This window comes from Haliotis rubra, unplaced genomic scaffold, assembly GCF_003918875.1.
Source record: "Haliotis rubra isolate DU_JTF1 unplaced genomic scaffold, ASM391887v1 Scf4, whole genome shotgun sequence".
Classification (NCBI taxonomy): Eukaryota; Metazoa; Mollusca; class Gastropoda; order Lepetellida; family Haliotidae; genus Haliotis; species Haliotis rubra.
In genome coordinates this window covers 5,420,629-5,440,445 of record NW_025767079.1, presented here as the reverse complement: position 1 = coordinate 5,440,445, position 19,817 = coordinate 5,420,629, and the positions used below count along the sequence as shown (strand labels likewise).

At 38.0% G+C, this 19,817-nt stretch overlaps 1 protein-coding gene across 14 annotated transcripts in view; it reads right to left on the bottom strand.

Annotated features, from left to right (window-relative positions):
• Positions 1–19,817, bottom strand: part of LOC124287200 (kinesin-like protein unc-104) — a 95,585-nt gene that overhangs the window by 40,417 nt on the left and 35,351 nt on the right. For 9 of the 14 annotated variants that reach the window (XM_046723693.1, XM_046723687.1, XM_046723689.1 and 6 more), the window contains exons 7-22: positions 13,984–14,162; positions 13,414–13,525; positions 12,273–12,416; positions 11,504–11,515; positions 9,469–9,547; positions 8,870–8,948; positions 7,734–7,873; positions 7,170–7,208; positions 5,219–5,393; positions 4,823–4,898; positions 3,605–3,684; positions 3,023–3,114; positions 2,497–2,637; positions 1,780–1,827; positions 979–1,060; positions 296–368 (exon numbers count right to left, since the gene is read on the bottom strand). In XM_046723693.1, coding sequence (XP_046579649.1) covers positions 296–368; positions 979–1,060; positions 1,780–1,827; positions 2,497–2,637; positions 3,023–3,114; positions 3,605–3,684; positions 4,823–4,898; positions 5,219–5,393; positions 7,170–7,208; positions 7,734–7,873; positions 8,870–8,948; positions 9,469–9,547; positions 11,504–11,515; positions 12,273–12,416; positions 13,414–13,525; positions 13,984–14,162 — 1,551 coding nt within the window. The remainder of the gene's footprint in view (positions 1–295; positions 369–978; positions 1,061–1,779; positions 1,828–2,496; positions 2,638–3,022; positions 3,115–3,604; positions 3,685–4,822; positions 4,899–5,218; positions 5,394–7,169; positions 7,209–7,733; positions 7,874–8,869; positions 8,949–9,468; positions 9,548–11,503; positions 11,516–12,272; positions 12,417–13,413; positions 13,526–13,983; positions 14,163–19,817) is intronic. The other 5 variants (XM_046723692.1, XM_046723697.1, XM_046723698.1 and 2 more) reach the window with 2 other exon arrangements.

The following is a 19,817-nucleotide window of genomic DNA, read 5'->3' as shown; positions in this document are numbered from 1 at the left end:
TTTGAACTATCCCATGCCAGAGTGAGTGAAAGTTAAATAGTCAACATTCACTATGAAAACCTTTCTTCTCCATTCTTCTGTCTGTCAAGTGAACAAGTGAGTGGGTGAGTGGGTGAGTCTGGTTTTTACGCATTTTTAGCAATATTCCAGCAATATCGCGGAAGGGGACACCAGAAATGGGCTTCACACATTGTACCCATATTTGGGATTGAACCCGAGTCTAGGGCATGACGAGCAAACGCTTTAACCACTAGGCTACCCTACCGCCCGAGGGAACAAGTGTCAACAAGCGTACCTTCCTCTGCTGCTCGAACAGTATGTCTGCTTCCTCCTTCTCCTTCCGATACTGTTCCTCCAGGTTCAGTAACCTAGCAACAGACATCACAGATATACACTCCATGCATACTATCACAATAACGCTTTCTACAAAACCTGTTTATCAGCAAAACTTTATAATCGTTCATCAACAACAATTTAGGAACACCCATAGACCTATCACTTCACTCATACTACCACAAAAAAATGATTGCGAGAGAGTGATTCTGGTTTTGGATTTTAGCAATATTCTGTCACTATAATGGTGGAATGACACAATCACTGACCATCACATATCGTACCCTATCAGATATGAGTGAGTATCATTTTATGTCACTTTTAGCAATGTTCCAGAAATGTGCTTCACACATTGTACCAATATGGCACATGGGGAATCAAACCTGGGTCTTCCATGTGACGAGCAAACGCTTTAACCACTAGGTGACCCCACCACCCACTATCAGATATGAAAACAGTGCCTATGACAAGACAACACTTCAACAACTTGGTTACCCACTAAGCTTGTGACCCAAGTAATTTGCTCCCCAAGCTAAATCCCCATGGAAGCAGGACTGACCTCAGTCAAGACAACACTTTAACCAATAGGCTAGCCACAAGTAATTTGCTCCCCAAAGCTAAATGCCCCATGGATGCTGAACTGACCTTTGTTCCATCTCCTTCCTGAGATCAATGCCCTGTTTCTCCAGCAGCTCCAACTGAGCAAAACTCCAGTCCACCGGCTCAGCTTCAACAAACAGCACTCATGAGTGAGCGAGTGAGTTTAGTTTTACATCACTTTTAAAACCACTAGACTACACCATCGCCTGACAGCACTCATGAGGTATGCACTCAAACACTTCAACATAAAACCTTCCAACCATGCATGAAGCTAAATCAGAAATTTTGTCTGTTTGTTATTTAACGCTGCACTCAGCAATATTCTAGCTATATGGCAGTGGTCTGTAAATATTCGAGTCTGGACTAAACATATGTTAAAGCTATGATGCAATAGAGGTAAAGTATTTCAAAGAATTATTACTTTAACAGGACACGTGGAATATCATCTTTCAGTTCTCAGTTTTGTCAGTGCTTGGAAACTAAGAACATACTTTGAATTAAACAGTATCTGCACAACATATTACAGGAATAGCATTTAACAAAGACAGCTTGGTCATAACGTAAAGCTATATGTCCTGCACTGCATGAAATATCTTCAACATTAAATAAACGATCTGGGTTGGCAGGTAAGTGCCAGTTTCTATCCTTGCATATTTACATGCAAGACTGAAACAAGTAGGGATCATTTCTATAGTATGCACTACCATGACTTCAGGTAAAACTTCCAAATCACAAGGACGAGTGAATGAGGAGCATTGTTGACTGCTAATAGCAATATTTCAGCCACATTACAGCTGGGGTGAGCCTGAACATGAAAGGGAACACTAGCTGCACAGTGATACTTACATATAGGTATGTCAATGGACTCTGTCATCAGTGCACGACTCAGGCGAGCTGAAAACAAAATATGCTTATTGAGAATCATACAAGTGAGCTCAAAACATGCTTATGTCTACATTCCCTGTCAGTGGAGTGAGTGAGTGAATGTAATAGTGAACAGATAGCAATATTCAAGCTATATCTCATGCCTGAAAATGATCAAGCCAGGACTTGGCAAACCAAAGACTTAAAGAAGGAGCTGTTACTTGGTCGGTTGGTGTGTTCTTTAACGCTGCACACATCAATATTCCAGCTATAAATAATCGAGCCTGGACCAGACAATCTAGTGATCAGCATCATGAGCATCAGTCTACGCATTTTTGATATGATGACATGTGTCAACCAAGTCTGCTATCCTGACCACCCGATCCTTTCAGTCACCTCTTATGATAAGCATGGGTCGCTGAATAAAATAAAACATCAACTTCAGAAAGTTATTCCTATTGTTATGTTGGTTAAATCAAGACATAAACAACTGATGCAGCTTCCTGATCGTGACTCGTAACATTATAAACAGAAGTAGCCTGGATCGACCTGATCATGGTATTAATTTCGGTTGCACAATGTTATGATTGTGTTCCCTTGTTGTCCACATGAGTTTTGTGGTTGGGGTTACAATTAAAATCCATTATTGATCAATTTTGGTTCTGAATATTGTGATCGATATCCAGCACTAGTTCCCACCTTGTTGGGGGTGGTTGAAGCGGAAGACGTGGTGCTTCCCAAGGATCACCCGAGCTCCAGTCTTCAGGACAGTAGCCTCCATCACTTGTCTCCCATTCACATAGCACAATGCATCATCAAATGGCACCAGAGTCACATTTTCTGCAGAAGTAAGTGTCAGGTCAGTCCTCATAAGCTCACTAAGGGAATGATGTTTCATATTTATTGAAATTCAAGACTCTATTACCAAAAGTGCCAAAGGAGGTGGTATCTTCCAAAGAACTAATGTTTCTAATATGAAGAAGCAGTGGATTCTGTTGAACCTGTACTATAGTTATTGTTACTATCATTGCATGATTAATGATTAATAAAAATTAGCGTTTAAAGAAGAGAAAAATCTTTCCACTTTGCCAAGGTATGAAAAGTTGCAAAAAATCTTTTCAAGAAAGTTCTGCTTCAAACAGGGTTTCAATGTATATAAAAAGGGGAATGCCAATATCTTCTCTGGACTGATTATTAGTATCAAGGAGCCACAGAAGTTTCTTACCATCATTGTTTTCAAACAGACAATGCTCCTCTAAGATGTAGGTTCCATTCAGTTGAATGTCTTGTAGATTCTTTGCCTCTGCTCGACCAATTCTAGGAGACAAAAAGAAAATGGAAGATTTTTTCATCTGAATTAATTTTCAGTGTGATGTAAACATATCTTAATATAAAACAAAAATTCCAAGTTAGGCATTTCAGAGGGTTTCCTAGTCCAGAGATTTACCTGGGTTATCTATTCAGGGTGGGATTCAGAGCTTTCACACCTGCCTCACATGTACCAGGTATGCACTCAAAGGCAAACTGCCTGTCCAAAATACTGGAAATGTCCAAAATAATATTGAACAAACTTTATGGATAACAACTTCTTTTTTGTCGTAAGTGTGATGTTTCGATACCGATTCTTGTACCATTGGAATTCCTGCTTGAAAACAGTACAATCGTCTTTATAGAAGCATCGCACTCACAAAATATAACAAGTTGTTATCCATATAGTTCAATATTGTACATCCCAAGTTCTAAAGTGTTTAAACCAAAGTAATTCTAAATGGGACAACATATCAACATGTTTGCACTCCTCCCTCACCTAGTGGTCGCATCCTTGATGTAGTAGATGAGGCACTCTGACATCAAAGGGTCCTCATTCAGATTGACGAGATGGGGGGTCTGAAAGTAGGAAGGGGGATTATCACAACAGTATCGCAATAAGTGAACAAACCGATCCAGGACCAGAGGTCAACAGTATGAATACATGACAATTTATTTTTTATTCTTCTTTGAAGGAGCAAGAATTAGCTCTAAAACGTTGTGAAATAAATAAAAAGGAAGCTGTTATCCATACAACTTGTCATGTATTCATGTTCGTTCAAATTCTAAATGCCTTTCAAAAACTTCAGTCAACAGTATGGTTAGCTATCTGAGTGATTAGACACTAACCCAGGGCCCACTTATACATATACATGTATATACAATTCACAAAGGAAACACTGAACACCTTGGTTTAGATAGAAATGCCCAGCACAAAATCCAGTCAGATGTCTGAATTGGGATGAATGGGAAGGAGTTTTGTTTTGTCATAATCTTTATCTAGGGTGTATTACATCCCTCCAAGAACCAAACCATGTTTACTCATCTCTGCAGGTCAGTAATACAACATGGCAGGGGTGGAAATAACCCATTGCCCGACGCCCCAGTCCAGTGCTTTTTTCTGTTGGGCTAGCAAATGTGTACATCATGCTGAACCGTTGTCCAGTTGACTTTCCAATGTTAATTATGTTGTTTATTTAAAAAATCAATAAGAAAATCAGCCAGTATAGTGGAAAAATTATCAGGGAAGTGATTTTACATGTGCCACTGTACCGGAGTACATTAGCAATTTTAAAGTTATTTTCACCCCTGCGTGGGATCAGTGGTTAACAAACACCAAAGTGATATTTAGTTTGTTTCTTGATTAACACCGTAATCAGCAATATTCCAGCAATATATATGACAGCGGTCTGTAAACAATCCAGTATTGACAAGCAAAATAGTGACTGACTGATCTGAAAAATGGGGATACAATGACCGGCACCTCCCAAGTCGGCGAGCCTGACCACCCAATTCCGTTAGCCAGCAATTCTAACCCAAATCTTCACTGTTGTGGTAGACCGACAATCTAATGGGCCAGGTACACATTGGAAACACATGATCATCATTTTAGACAGACTTTGTAATTTCGTGTCCAATAAGTGACTGTGAACAACACACAAAGACTGCAAAAGGGCGAGTTAGTGAAAATAAGCAAAAGGTAAAACAGATCTCTTACCTTTTTAGGAGAAAACACACCAATTGTTCCTCCATCTTCTTTAAGAGCTACTCCCATCTCGGCCAGCACAGCCTCTCTGAGGTAAAAGAACACAACATATGTCATGCTGCTTGTTACACTAGTTCAGAACCTTGATGTCATGATAATATTCTGTCTACCATCTTCTGAGTGTTGTTGGCTTAAAACATTGCCAACTTGAAATACTTCTGTCTCTCAAATATTTTTAAAGAATTCATCCTTTAACTGAGCTGAAATGAACTAAATAGACGCTTTCAATTTTGTCTGTGGAGTGCTGAAGTGAGTTTTAAAGTTTTAAGAACCAGTTGCCCTTCATCAGCTGTCAAAAATGCTTTCTCTCTTTCATCAATCTCAAGCAAACCCAAAACAACCTCTCACCTTTCCTTGCGGATGGCCTCTGTTTTACGGAGTTTTTCTTCCCAAGATTCATTCAGTTCAGCAATTAGTTTCTCCGACATCTGGAGTCTTTCCATTGCATCTTCCCCTCCGTCAATAGTCACAGAGTTCTTCCGAGCACGCAAGGCCTTCACATGCTCGGACATGCTTCCATTACCTACATGGAGACACAACATTAAAAACTGCAGGGAAAGTGCCCAATATTCTATACCCAACTCACTGAAAAGCATTAAATATTTAATCTTCCTCTCTCATAAATTATAGCGACGGTCAAAAAAAGATCAGTGATTGAGAAAAACATTAATTTTGAGAATTTTCCATGACATCTTTTCACGTATAGATTTAAATTTTGTTTTCATCATGCTAATGTTACTATCATGCAATGATCTAATGTGAGCAAAACTAAGCATTAAGCTTCAGTTTGTTACAAATTATTCATGCACTTATCCACATTGATGTTAACAATGGAGAAACTATTTTCCAGGAGACTTATGATCAACTGGAAAAGCTGCATAACTGCTGATGCAGAGACAAGCAATACTTCTTCAATAACAACATATTTGGTCCACTTATTAAGTATTAGCATGTTTTGACAAAGGGGTTGTTTTACAAGGCAGCAGGAACAGGGCAAGGAAGCTTCTGATGCTGATGTGGTTATCTTTTTACATGTAAACAGCAGTCTGATTTAAATACAACTTTAATGCCATTTCCAAATTGTTGGAACTCAACTGTTGGAACTGGAGTATTACAACACAGGCATCTGTAGATCTCAGATAGTTACAGTAAAACTTTATCATCTCTGAACCAATTAATCTGGGAATACCAATTTGATGACAATTATCATTGGAAATGTCCATCTTTATTTAGACACATAACTCTGTACACTCCTCAAAAAGCTAAGGATCAGCCAATTCAATCAAACTGCTTGTCTGTCATACAGATCCTGAAACAAATATACCCTGTTCAGCCCATGCAAGTCAAGAATATGTGTGGTAAGTCCAGATTATCAATTTCTGAAAATGAGTATCTGGGATCCTTTTAATATATTTAATGAACTATTAGGAACTGTTTTCAAAGTATAATATGTTTATTTCAGAGACTAGATGTTAGTCTATCATATCACTGTCGTCACTCTGTTTATGCAATTGACTGGGAAATTGAAAGAAACGAGTGATCCTTAACTTTTTTCAGCGGTATACATAAAACGACATTTGTAAAACTATCTGGACGCATTCTCTAGGAATGTAACTGTCCTGATTCACAGGTTTTTTTCCTTCATGTGGAAGAAAACCTGGATTGATCGACTATGAACACAATTTGTTCTACTTTTCTGCAGGCAACTTAGACAAAGGTAATGAATGGTGGTGGCATATTGGAAGCAATGAGTGGCTTCTTGCGCAATGGAAAGCAATGGTGTGAAGTCCTCCACCTCTGGTGGTGGTATAGAGGGACATGGGGACAGAATAATGTGGTGAGTTAAAAGTGGAGCCGTCAATCTGTTCTGTATATTTCAAATCACTGATGCTAAATGAGGATCGTCTCTTGGACTGTTGGGAGAATCTGAGGCTTTTCTTCAATGGTGGAGTCAGTTTAATGGAAGAGGATATGTCATATACACTAGCTTGTCACTCCATCAATGGTTAATAATTATAATTCATAATCTTTAGATTTAATATACAAAAATCTTCAAAAGGATTTAATACTGCAATCCATTGATATGATTATCTGACCATAAATATATTTAGCTACAGAAAACTACCACAGCAGACAAAATTCCTTTAAGAAATGAAAATGATCTAAACAGTGGAATAAATTGTCCCAAATACTACGACTTATCCTCAGTGTTTTTGAATGCCCCTCTAGAGATACCACAGAGGGAGAGGACTTCAAGGTCTTTTTGCCATGTGGGAAAGTGCTTTTTAGTGCAATTTACCCGTTGAAAACTTCACGGGATTGTCAGAATTTGAATCAACTGGGAAAAGAAGAGGTAAAAGTAACAGTTTTAATAAAGAAATACTTTTAAAAAATTCACAAGAAGTGAAACGCATCTGTCGTAAGAAAAATGTTCAAATTTACTGTGTTAAAAAATACATAAACCTGCATCAGAAATCTGTTTGTTTGTTGTTTAGCGTCACACGCAGCAATATTCCAGCTATATGACAGTGGTCTCTAAATAATCAAGTCTGGACCAGACAATCCAGGGATTGACATCATGTGTGTTGACTTACACAATTGGGATTTGATGACATGCATCAACCAAGTCAACAGGTCTGACTACCCAATCCCATTTCTCGTCTTTTACGACAAGCATTGGTTGTTGAAGAGCAATTCTTACCCAAATCTTCACGTGTCTGTGTCAGTACCTTCATAGAAACTGATAAAAAAATTTAAAAGAAAACATGTAGTCTACATGCTTTTTTTGTAAATGAAACCTCCATACCGGTATGAGCAAGAAGCTCAGATTTAGCTGATACTTAAGGGAGACAACTCTACCCACCTGCTTGAATCTCAATTCCCTCACTAGCCAAGAGCTCTCTCAGCCTTGCTACCTCTTCCTTGAGCTCTCGGATCAACCGAGCATTCGGATCCTCGTTAACCACAGCCTTGCACATAATCTGTTTGGCACGATCAGCATATCTGGAATAATTGAAAATTGCACAGTAAAAATGAAGTATATTTCACGAGTGAGAGAGTCAGTCAGTCAGTTTTACGCCGCTTTTAGCAATATTCCAGCAATATCAAGGCAGGGGACATCAGAAATAGGCTTCACTCATTGTATTCCGTATATTTCATGAAGTATTGTTTTTTGGAGAGTAAACACAGAAAAAACACTTGAAAATCATCCATAAGTACCATTTTGAAAATACAGTGATCTGTGTCGCAAACATCATGAAGATTATTCAAATGTTTTGGAGTTCTGCACTGGTAATGACCACTACCCTTATTTTCAGTTCAAGTTCAAATTGTTGTCATGAAAACATAAAAAAATGACAAAATATAAACCAGTACACTGCTCTGTACATCTGGTTTCATAAAGAAGTATTCGCCTTATTATATTTCTGCTCTGAAAAAGAGCAACATCTTCGTTTTTTTTGTGTATTCTTTTATACCTATCCTGTCTCAAACAAATATATTAAAATTCGTCCATCATCAAAAGGTAACATTTCATGCTTAGATCTGTAAAGAAATTCAATGGTTAAGGAGCTCTGCAAATGGGCACTGCCCTAATTTTCATGATGACTGCGGATCACTTTATTTCCTTGTTTTTCTAACTCATGTGAGATAAAAATAACTGACTACAAGGATATCCTCTTGTCAATCCTTAACGCGAAACATGAAAAAACACTGTCCAAGTTGCAGTGATATGATTTGACAACAGATAAAACATATAAAATAATTCAATTCACACATAAGAGTTTTGATTATTCATTTCAATTCTATCCACTTTATTCCACCTAGTATTAACCAAACTGACAAAAGATCCGATTTCAAATGGTTATCATGACCACCAGAATTAATAGATTCCAAAGTAAACCTTTTTAGCTGATAGAGAAACTGAAACAAAGTATTTCAAAGCAAGTGAACATTGATTCTGTCTCGGTTAATGGCTGCTGATGTTTACACGGAACTCACCTGAGTGTGCTGAGGGTTTCATCAAAGTTGATGTCTGCTGGACTGAGAGCGGCAACCATGGCAGTTTTGGAGTTTCCACCTGAAACACATTAAGAACAAACTTGAAGCACATGCTCCCTGACTGGGGACTCTGATGAAATAAATCGATTGAGGCCCCGACTTATAAGAGTGTGAATATTCTCAAAGGTCCATCAGGGTTTTACCCGACGCAGAAATGTACATTCAGTACGAGCAAATGTAGAGAATGAATGCAGAACACTCAAAATACCGAGTTCAGAGAGATGCACAAAATGAAAGAGAGTCTACCTCCAACGCATCAAGAGTAGGTATCTGTCTGTTATTTTACCGATCAGTCATGACCACTGTCCACATGATGCCTGTTTCAATCCAGTAATTACCTCGATTACAACAATATTTCAATACTTCACACGACCCTCACAGAACCAGCAAGGACCCGTAAAATGTCTTGATGAAATCCCCTGGACCCCCACTTTTGTAAGTCAAGATAAACCCTGGTCTAATGCCCACCGTCAGTGTCAATGTCGACAGCCTATTACACAGGACAAGAACTATGCATCAAAGTTGTAAACTAGTCTTACCCAAGTTCTCCCTCAGCAGCCACGTGAGGACAGAGTCTCTGTATGGGATGAAGTCACTCTTCTTCTTCTTCTTGTTGGCCTGATACAGATTCCACATGTTCTCAGTCAAATACATCAACAAAAGAATAACCAAATATCCCTGACAGGCCTTTTGTATCAGTTGACAGTTCGACGCCACTCAAGGACATGTTTCTACTACACCATGGCAGAAGACCGAACATCGGTTTGGATATGGCGCAGGAGTCACTCGACAGTCTGATGCATTTTTCTGACATTCCAGTATTTAAATACATCATGGCAGGAAAACCCAATGTATATATCATAGACCGTACTATAGAAACAAACCTAGGTGTGATTGGTGAACACCTTCACCACTCAGCCACCCTAAAAGCCCCTTATGTCATGTTTCACCAACAGGGTAATGTGTGTGGATGAAGTTATGGGTCACTATCAATTCTTGATATTTCACTTCATCAAGATTGTGTTCATGATACTTTAAGATGATATAGTACATAACCATATTAATCTCAGCCAAGAGCTGTCGTAAGTCAATGCTAAGTCAGTTGTCTTAGTGCTAAGAAGGCTTTGAGAAATGCAGCTCTCTACAATCTTGAGGCATGTGTCATGCTTCTAATTGTATGATTCCTTTTGGTATCATATTGCCTTACATCAATAATTGATTTAACCTAATAATATAATTTGTTCTGAACATTACAGTGAGTGAGTGAATTTGGTTTTACACTGCTGTTTAGCAATATTTCAGCAATATCACAGCGGGGGACACCAGAAATGGCCTTCACGTATCGTACCCATGTGGGGAATTGAACCAGGGTCTTCGGCGTGATGAGCAAAATGCTTTAACCACTAGGCTACCCCACCGCCCCTTAATGTAATCCGAACATTACACAGTAGTATATAGATGACTACATCAATTCATGCATAAACATAAGCATATAAGCACTGATTCTTAAACAAGGAAAAATACATAGACAAAAGAAAATTATGACCTGTTCACCGAGGCAATGGCTGACAGAAATCTTTCACAAATAGACAAGATGCCTTCATATTCCCTGAATACCTTTTCCAAACATCGAAAATGTCAACAGAAATATTATTGTGATTATCATAAATTAACATTCCCTGTCGAAATGCTTGTCAAACTCATTCTGCCAACTGAGCCACAGAAGGCACAGGCATCATTTTTGACAAATCAAAATTAATATTTGAAAAGAATTGACCAATTTATTAACAACTTGCAGGGTTTGGTTGTTTCCCACTACAGGCAGCAATGTCACAGCGACCCCAAAATAATCAATATTGTTGTTGGATGACATGGACCTGCCGACAGACCTATTCTATCTTGGAAATATTCTCTCCAGATGGGTCCAGCATCACCAATGCATTATGCTGAACAATGACATAAATACTGAAGCTATTTGCATGTCAGCAGCATTCTCTAGGGATCTCCAGTACATCCCTCATGAATTACGTTCCAGTATCACTGGGAGTTGGCAATTACATCATTACACAATGGGGCAATATTAGAGGCAATGGCTTCACTCCTGATTCAGGCCCTGAAAGCAGTGTAGGTGATTTAATACAAGTCATGTGGAGTGAGTGAGTGATTTTAGTTTTGCGCCACTTTTAGCAACATTCCAAGATCATGGTGGGGGATACCAGAAATGGGCTTCACACATTGTAACTTATTTAATAATCGAACCCGGGTCTTTGACGTGACGAGTGGATGCTTTAACCATTAGGCTGCCCCAAGTCATGTGGAATATATACAGCATGGGATATTTGTAGATTGTTGGAATGACAATATGAGCCTAAAAAATGTCAACAGGTCTCAGAGTAGAGGTCCTATCTATCACCGATTACTGAAATTAATCTGAAGTTTTCAACAGGTGTCCACATTGACTGAATGAAATCCAGCTACATGAAGGCATCCTCCAAATGAAATGATGAAAAAAAATAAATCAAGAGAATAACGATAAGAAATAAAGGCAATGTTGCACATCGAATCATCACTTACTGGTGCCGCGCTCTGAAAACAGAGAGAAAACATGAGTCGCTTTCGACAAGAGGAATGAGGATATGAACTGACAGTTTCTTCTCGCGCTACATCCAATACTGATAGTCACAAAGTTTCATTTCATTCTGAACAAGAAAAATCAGTATTTCTAAGACATTGACTTATGTGAACAATAAATTGTTAGAATTCTTTATTGGTCTGGAAAGTTATTAGAAAAAGTAAAAACATTGATGGAAAACACCCCTCTGGAAAAAATGCTGGTGAGTCCATGGCATTTTACTGGCTAACCTTTAGGGTTTACATCTTCATAAGCCAAAAAACAAATTAGGCCACGCCCAATAATGGACTCTCTCCTGACAATAGAATGAGTGGGTATTTCATTGGATTACAGCATTAACAATGTCAGTGATTTCATATTGGTATGTACAGTTGTTTGAGTTCATGATTGAAGAAACAACTTGAACGGTATTTTTGCATCTATGGAGTTCTAACTGTAAAAAGTCTGCAAATAGTGAAAGGCATCATTTAGTTTCTACCTATTATTGCTGAAAAATATTGAACAGTTTTTGAGTAATTCTCTGGAAACAAAACGATAGCGGAAGGACAAGGTGTTGACTATATGCCCCACATGATACGCCGTTATAAAACTAGTATTCACAATGAGGAAATCAGCATGTTTAACTCCATAAACACAAAAATACTGAAGTCTGTCCCTGAGTGAAATATCACGCTTCACTGATGACAAACAAGTATATCTACATGGCCTTACCACTTCTGCCAGGGCGGAGATGACCTTGCCCAAGGTGGTCAGGGACTTGTTAATGTTGGCCCCCTCCTTCAAGCGAGTTCCCTTTGCGCCTGTCGAGTCTGCTCTCTCACTGCCAGCCAAGTCAACCAAGGAGATTTTGCTGACCTAAACAAATTTCATGGTAGGAATTTATATAACAATTATCAATTTCATGAAGCACACACATAAGATAATTTTATCCCATTTAACCACAGATCCAAATCTTAAAAATATTCTGTGCTGTATACGGTTGTTCACTTTGATTATAAAATACGAGTGGAGACTGACTGACTGACTGACTGACTGAGTTTGGTTTTACGCCGCTTTTAGCAATATTCCAGCAATATCAAGGCAGGGGACACCAGAAATGGGCTTCACTCATTGTACCCATGTGGGGATTCGAACCCGGGTCTTCGGCGTGACGAGCCAACGCTTTAACCACTAGACTACCCCACCTCCCCACGAGTGGAGACTGTTTTAGAGACAAACAAACTGGGTGTTGAATGAGGACTATTTTTACGGATATACAACTTCTTTATTCTATATAGGCGACGTTTCGACATAGATTCTAATGTCGCTGTCAAGCAAGTGGTGCCAATCAAAGAAGTCAAACTGGGTGTTGTAAGCATGATCATCAGTCCTGTGATTCCAATGTTTTTCAGTATTTCAACGCAATGGCATTCGAATGTTACACTGTATCTGTAGTCAGTTTTTACGACAAGCAAGGGATACTGTAGACCAAGTCAGCTCTGAGGTGTTGGGCACACTTCAGATGGGAAATCCCCATCAATTCCACCAAATGTCAAATTCAAGGTTGTTGAATTCCATCCCCGAGAATGATTTCGTGAGTGCAGGCAATTGATAACCAAAGACCGGCAGGTTGTTGCATATAAATATCTTGTTAGTCTTGATGCAGTGAGTGAGTGTGAGTTTAGTTTTACGCTACTTTTAGCAATATTGCAGTAATATAATGGCCGGGAACACCAAGAATGGGCTTCACACATTGTACCCATGTGGGGAATCGAAACCCGGGTCTTTGTCATGACGAGTGAACGCTTTAACCACTAGGCTACCCCACCGCCCCTATTAGTCTTGTTAGAGTTGAGTGACCATGTTAGCCCACCTTCTCTCCAATCATGTTTGTGGTCGAGTCATATCGGCGCTGTGAGAAGATGATGGTAAAGACGGCGTGAGATCTACTGCTGGTCTCGTTCATGTTGGTTGCAGCCACAGTTCTGAAATCATTCATACAGACTGGTTAATTTTCTTTTCACCTGATGATGATACACGTTCAGCCATGAGAAGCTGGTCCTTTCACATCAGACTCATCTTATGTTCATCACCAAAAACAAACTCATACTTCCCTGCATCACTTACGTCCTAAGATTTACCTCAAGGACTTTATTAGAACTGCTAAACCCAAAGTTCCAGAGAGTTCATTCTTTAATTGCCACACAATATTTGAATGTACATGTTGCCACACAAGATAAATCTACATATTGCCAAAAGAGCTGAATGTGCAAATTGACACTAAGTTGAATTTACACATTGCCACACAAGTTCCATTTACATTTTGCCACACAAGCTGAAACCTTTTACCACATAAGCTAAATTTACATATTGCCACAAGAGTGACGGATGTACAGCTGACTGTACATTTTGCCACAAGAGCTGATCGTTCGTATCATTGTACCTTGCTTTGTTTCCTTCATCAATGAGGTTCTTGATGTCCTCAAATGACTGGACAGCTAGTTTCGAGAGATCCTCTACATAAGGTCCCAGCAATGGATGTTCCCTGACTCGTAGCGCATTCTTGTTGCTTGGGTTGAGGAGATCTCGCACACGTTCACAGTAGATCTCCATGTAGCTCACCTGCACAAGGCAAACAAAATATAGCTCAGCATCAAAACAATAGCACACTGTCACAACATGGATCAAGATTCGTCAAAATTGTACCAACTATATTCTGGAGAGCATCAACATTATTGCATTGTCTTATTGCATTTAAACTATTGTTATAATAAAAATACAACATATTTCACAATTGAAAACCTACATTTCAAAAGAAATATCACACTCCTTCAAGATTGTTATAACCTGATCATTTGAATTTGTGTCTTAGTTTTAATTAATCAAACACATTAATGATATTAACAAAAACAAACTTCAAAACTGAATAATTTAAGAACAATTTTGACATGACAACAAAACAGGTATTGTATTATACAGCAGCATTAATGAACAAATCATTGTACTTCTATATGATCCAAGGAAAGAATGTGCATATCATAACACATTCAATCTGTGGTTATTTTTTGCCCAAAACAGTTCGAATGCTTCCTCACTAGATTGCTTGGGAGAGCACTGTCTTTTCAAACCAAAAGTCTTCTTCAAAGACAAAAGCGACTACTTATCATTATGAACTAAGTTCCAATCTTTCCAAATTGAAAACAAAGAAAACATTGCAAAATATAATTAATTTGAATTGTTGGTACAGACTAAAAGACGGTGAATCTTACCCCAGGGTCCTTCTGATATCAAATATATCAACATGAGTTGACAACTCTGAGGTTTCCAGAGTGCTGACATTTTTTTTATCAAATGACACAAGGGTCCCATTCCAATTTTCATCCTAAACCATTTGTCAAACTTCCGTTTATAACAATAATAACAAGTGTCTAGAGTGCAAAACGTACAGCTAACCCATTGCATTGCCAGAGAATAATGATGTCATTTCATTATGTTGTCATGGTAACTAATGACATCACAATGACCTGAAAAACATTGTAATACTATTTGCTTGAGTTAAAAAAAAACAAATTATTCATTTCAATATTATTATTTATTCATTAAAACAATCCAACCTATAACCTCATATTACAGGTATTAAGTTGAATCTTGGGGAAATATTCCATTTTCAAGTTTGCCTTGTAATATTGGTGTAAATGTTGCAAATACCATACTCATTACCCTAAACCAAATTTGTTTTCACTCAGTGGTTTATATGCACATATGCATGCATGTACACGCGTGCACTCCCCCCCCACACACATCATATATGATGTAACTAACAGGACAGGCACAACAGAATATCACTTGATCCTCAGTTTAATGTCATCTGAATTCTTCTACACAACTTTAAATCAGTCATGACAATGGAACTGCTAATTCAAATTTAGTTATCATTTTTATTCTGTTAAACTATAAAGAAAAGATTAACAAAAAACAACAGGAAATGAACGTTTAATATTTCCTATCAGCCATTTGGATCTCCATGGTTACATTACTAGTCCTGAGGAATCTCTACTTGTATCTGTCTAGTGGGCTAGCATATTTGTCAAAAACTGATATGGTATCACAGAAGTGGTTCTCACTTTTCTTGTGAATAATTTAGTTTTGGGTCATATGTCTGATAAGGGTGGAAGAAAAAGTACCAAAGAGTCGAATTGAAAATTAAAATCTTCAACTCAATTCTGGTGTTGATGCTACAGCTCCGAAAACATCACTTTACGTAATGTTTTCAAAGGCAGTTCATCCATCAACAGTTCAATAAAATCTGTTTTCTTTCTCTCAAGTCTTGCATAATGCCTGAATCCAACCCTGAAATTATTCGCTTCATTTAGTCCTTTCATAACACTCTGTTTAAAGGTCAAGTGATGGAAGGTAAATATTCCATGTAAGCACCCGCCTCCACAGTTCTGGACCAATCTCCGTGCCACGAGCCAAGCAAGAGCTCTTCACTAACGAGGGTACAATGTAGCAGGTGAGATTATTGATTTTTTCCCCCGAACAGCGACTGGGCTACAGTGAGGGACAGGTCCATCAAGCATCTCTTACAGCATCATTACAGCCATATATGGTTCTAGAAGCCAGGCCAAACCAACAATCTGCCTGGTCTGACGCAAATCTTTGCGGCAGTGACGACAAAACGGCCTGTGTTGTTTGCGTGAACGGTCTCTCATTTTCATCTTACAATGAAATTGATTGGTAGGAATATCGAGGTGTTCTAAAATCTTATTATTGGACACTTGGAGAATAGGGTATTTTGCAAGATGCTAGTAATCACATTGCAGGCAGTAATGGCGTTACCATGGAAACCAATTTATCAGTTTAAACCCCTTCATTTGCTGATGCAGAATCTGGATCTAAGCCGTGGTTTGGTGGTGTAATTAGGCGTACGTTATTAACAGTAAATAAATGTTCGCACGTCTGCTCATACATAGTGTCAAATTTGCTGTATTGATCAGAATAACAAAAGTTGTTTAATCAGCGCAGAAATAACACGTGGTTCCTTTTCAGGAAACACATCCTCGCTGAAGTGATGAACTTTGTATTGGTGCTGCTTTAATGATCAACATTTCTGCCTTGTAGAAGATCATTAACGGATATGGAAAGACATACTTTGTATGAATAAAGTTCTAGCTGAAAGCAATTGTCAATACCAGGTAATCTTCAACATTTTCAAAACTGCCTTATTCAATTCATAACCATAAACAGCCTTTTGTTACACAAGTCTGCAACAAATTTACCATCTATCAATTAACAAAAGTGCTCGTATACAAGTAATTGTCGTAATTGTCACTTGTCCTTTTAACTAGCCTCTGGCAAAATGTCCTGTGCTTTTTTCATTAACTTCACAGTTTGCAATTTAATATCCATCAAATGACTTTTGAAATAATTTCTTTTTTGAATTAATGTTTTTTAAATGAAGACTTAAACAGGTTCCATCACTTTTTGATTCCACATTTTTAAGTGGAACTGCAGGAGCAGGTATGGGCCATAAAAAGGATCAACAAGAAAGTCAATGCTTCTCGAATAACAACAATAACCTTCTTGGATATCTACCATAATAGCATCACTGATAATGAAAATGAACATTATCAGTATGATCAAAGCTTATCAAGGCCTGTGCTTTATAGCCCATTCACCATAGATCTCTTCAGCCTTGAGAGGGTTCATTTGGCTGAAATAGGGAGTTATTTTGGGCATCCGTCCTTTAAGCCAAGATACTGACAACTCAGCAGATTAACGATTTTGTGAGGCAAGTAACGAACAAATCAATATACATTCCGATGAGCGGCGCCCTCTGGTGACAGTATATTGATGGCCGTAACTTGGCATTTCTAGTCTCTACACGGAATGCTTTTGGTAATGGACACATTAGCACTGATCGCGCTAAAATGTTCAGAGCAGCGAAAATGAGGCATTAAACTTTGTTGGGGACATCACATGAATGTTGTTTTGCATAAAAAAAATATGAAATGGGATCATGCTAGAAAATAAGGAAAACAAGCCATGAATCTGGTCTAAGTAGAGCTCTGTGGGAGCAGGTCACAACAAAATTACCAGTTTACACACAAACCAAGGGAATTTTACTTATTTTTATCTTGTTTCTAATCTGCTATTTTAACTCTTACAAAAAACTGTCTTTTCTGCTTTTCAGAACACTGATCCCCATGTAAATCACTCCTAAATACCCTTCTAATGATCATGTTGTCCAACTGCATAAAAAAGACTCTTGGTAAGTGCTCCTTTCCAGATTTTCTCTACTGGCATAAAAAGACATGATTCTAATTATGATATGTAGTACATTTTTATATTTAAATTCATTAAATTGTTTAAAATGGCAATTACCTTTACTGTTAGTCAGGTGTCAAACCAGACAGATGGTTTACTAAATGATACACTCAAAGAGCAAAGAGTTTCAAAACTATAGTCAGGGCTCCAGATAATCTTTCATGATCAGGAGTACGTACTCCTTATTTGTTCAATATAGGAGTACTCGAAAACCTTAAGCCTACATTTAGAGTACTGAATGGAATTTAATGGAGTATCAGTAATCTTGTGTTTCGTGTCATATATGCACCACAACATTGCGAGTCTTGAGTAAACAGGTCAATTAACAATAAAACAATACTTTTTTCAGATAAATACGTCTGTAAATGATTCTAAGTCCATACACCATTGCTGTGGTGCGTATCTGCTACGTTTTCTAAATTATTTCCTACCGTATCGTGCTTATTTTATATCCGTACATAAGCCGATACAGCCCTTATCTGGAGCCCTGTATAGTGCAACTTTATATGTGAAAATGGCATAAGGAAGCTGAAGCATTAATGAAGACAGAAATTGACTGGTGGATTTCAAACTCTTTTGACTGAGGTTGAAATCCTAAAGTCAATACAGTATCAAAATGCAGCTAAGGCCAAAATTGGATTTTGAATCTACCGACTCTCAAAAATAGAAATGTGAACAAAAACACAAAAAAACGATTATTGAAAACTGTGGGCCTCTTGTTTATTCTTGTAATCATACAGAAGTAGAGTTTTGAACATCCCAACACATTCACCGTTGCTATATTAAAATGTCTGTGTAAAATACTATAATCAAAATGGTTGAAAATTTTACAAATCTTCAAAATACAAAGCTAAGAGCACAGACAAATGTTGTGGTCACTATTTTGGTCAGGTGGACTACACTTACATGTTGACAAAGTACAGGGAAGGTAAGGCATTTGCACAAACCATCCCGTTTTTATGAAATCGTGCAATCTGCTTTAAATGTAAATGGTTGAGCTTACGCAGTGTTTAGTTTGTGAAACTTAAGTATTTCCCGGTGCTAAAAGAAAACATATGCCTGTGCTTTATTGGCACATTTATGACGTACTGTCAAGAGAACAAAGGCCTTGACTTCGCCCTTTATTTTTGCAACAGTATGTTTACATCCCAGAGTGTTGGCGCTCATCCTTTATCTATTTCATATAATTTCCTTTCTTTGTAAATTCACCCTAACTTTTTGTCTGCGCTGGAATATTTCTAAAAATCTGCAAACATTGTTACATCTGGTTGTTAACAATATCACATGGACATTCTGCAGACCTGCAACCTGCCCCCATTATGTCAAACATTGTTATTCAAGGGACCTCCATAAATATCTGATAAAAATGTAATTTTCTGAGTAAAATTGATATTTTATACTTATCCTGACTCATGCTCTTTTGCTTGTCCCCTTCCTCTTGCGAACATAGTGGAACACTTGTATCTCCTTAATTGAAGCTCCCTTCAATGTAAAATCACTAATTGGTACTCACCCACGAGTTACCTCCCCTGCCGTAAGCGCGGGAACAGGTGTCGCCACCCTCTGGCCTCATGCTTCACTCTCTCCTGATTTTGCGAGCCCAACACTTGAATTTACAGGGAAATCCAAAGTGTTATGTGGGGAGGATGGGAGGGCTAACCTCATGAGTCAGGATAAGTATAAAATATCAATTTTACTCAGAAAATTACATATTTTTCCTTATCCTGACTCATGCTCTTTGCTTGTAGAATCCAATCGAGAGGTGGTGGGTAAACAGAATACTTTGGATTAATTAGTGATTTAAGTAAGTGATATTGTAATAAATTTCGCGGGAACTTCATAAGGCATTGAGACTTAGGATATTTCCTTATAATAAGCCATAGATATATACACTATAAGTGGGGTATTACCTTACTAATATACTGATATATCAATATATATATCTAAACT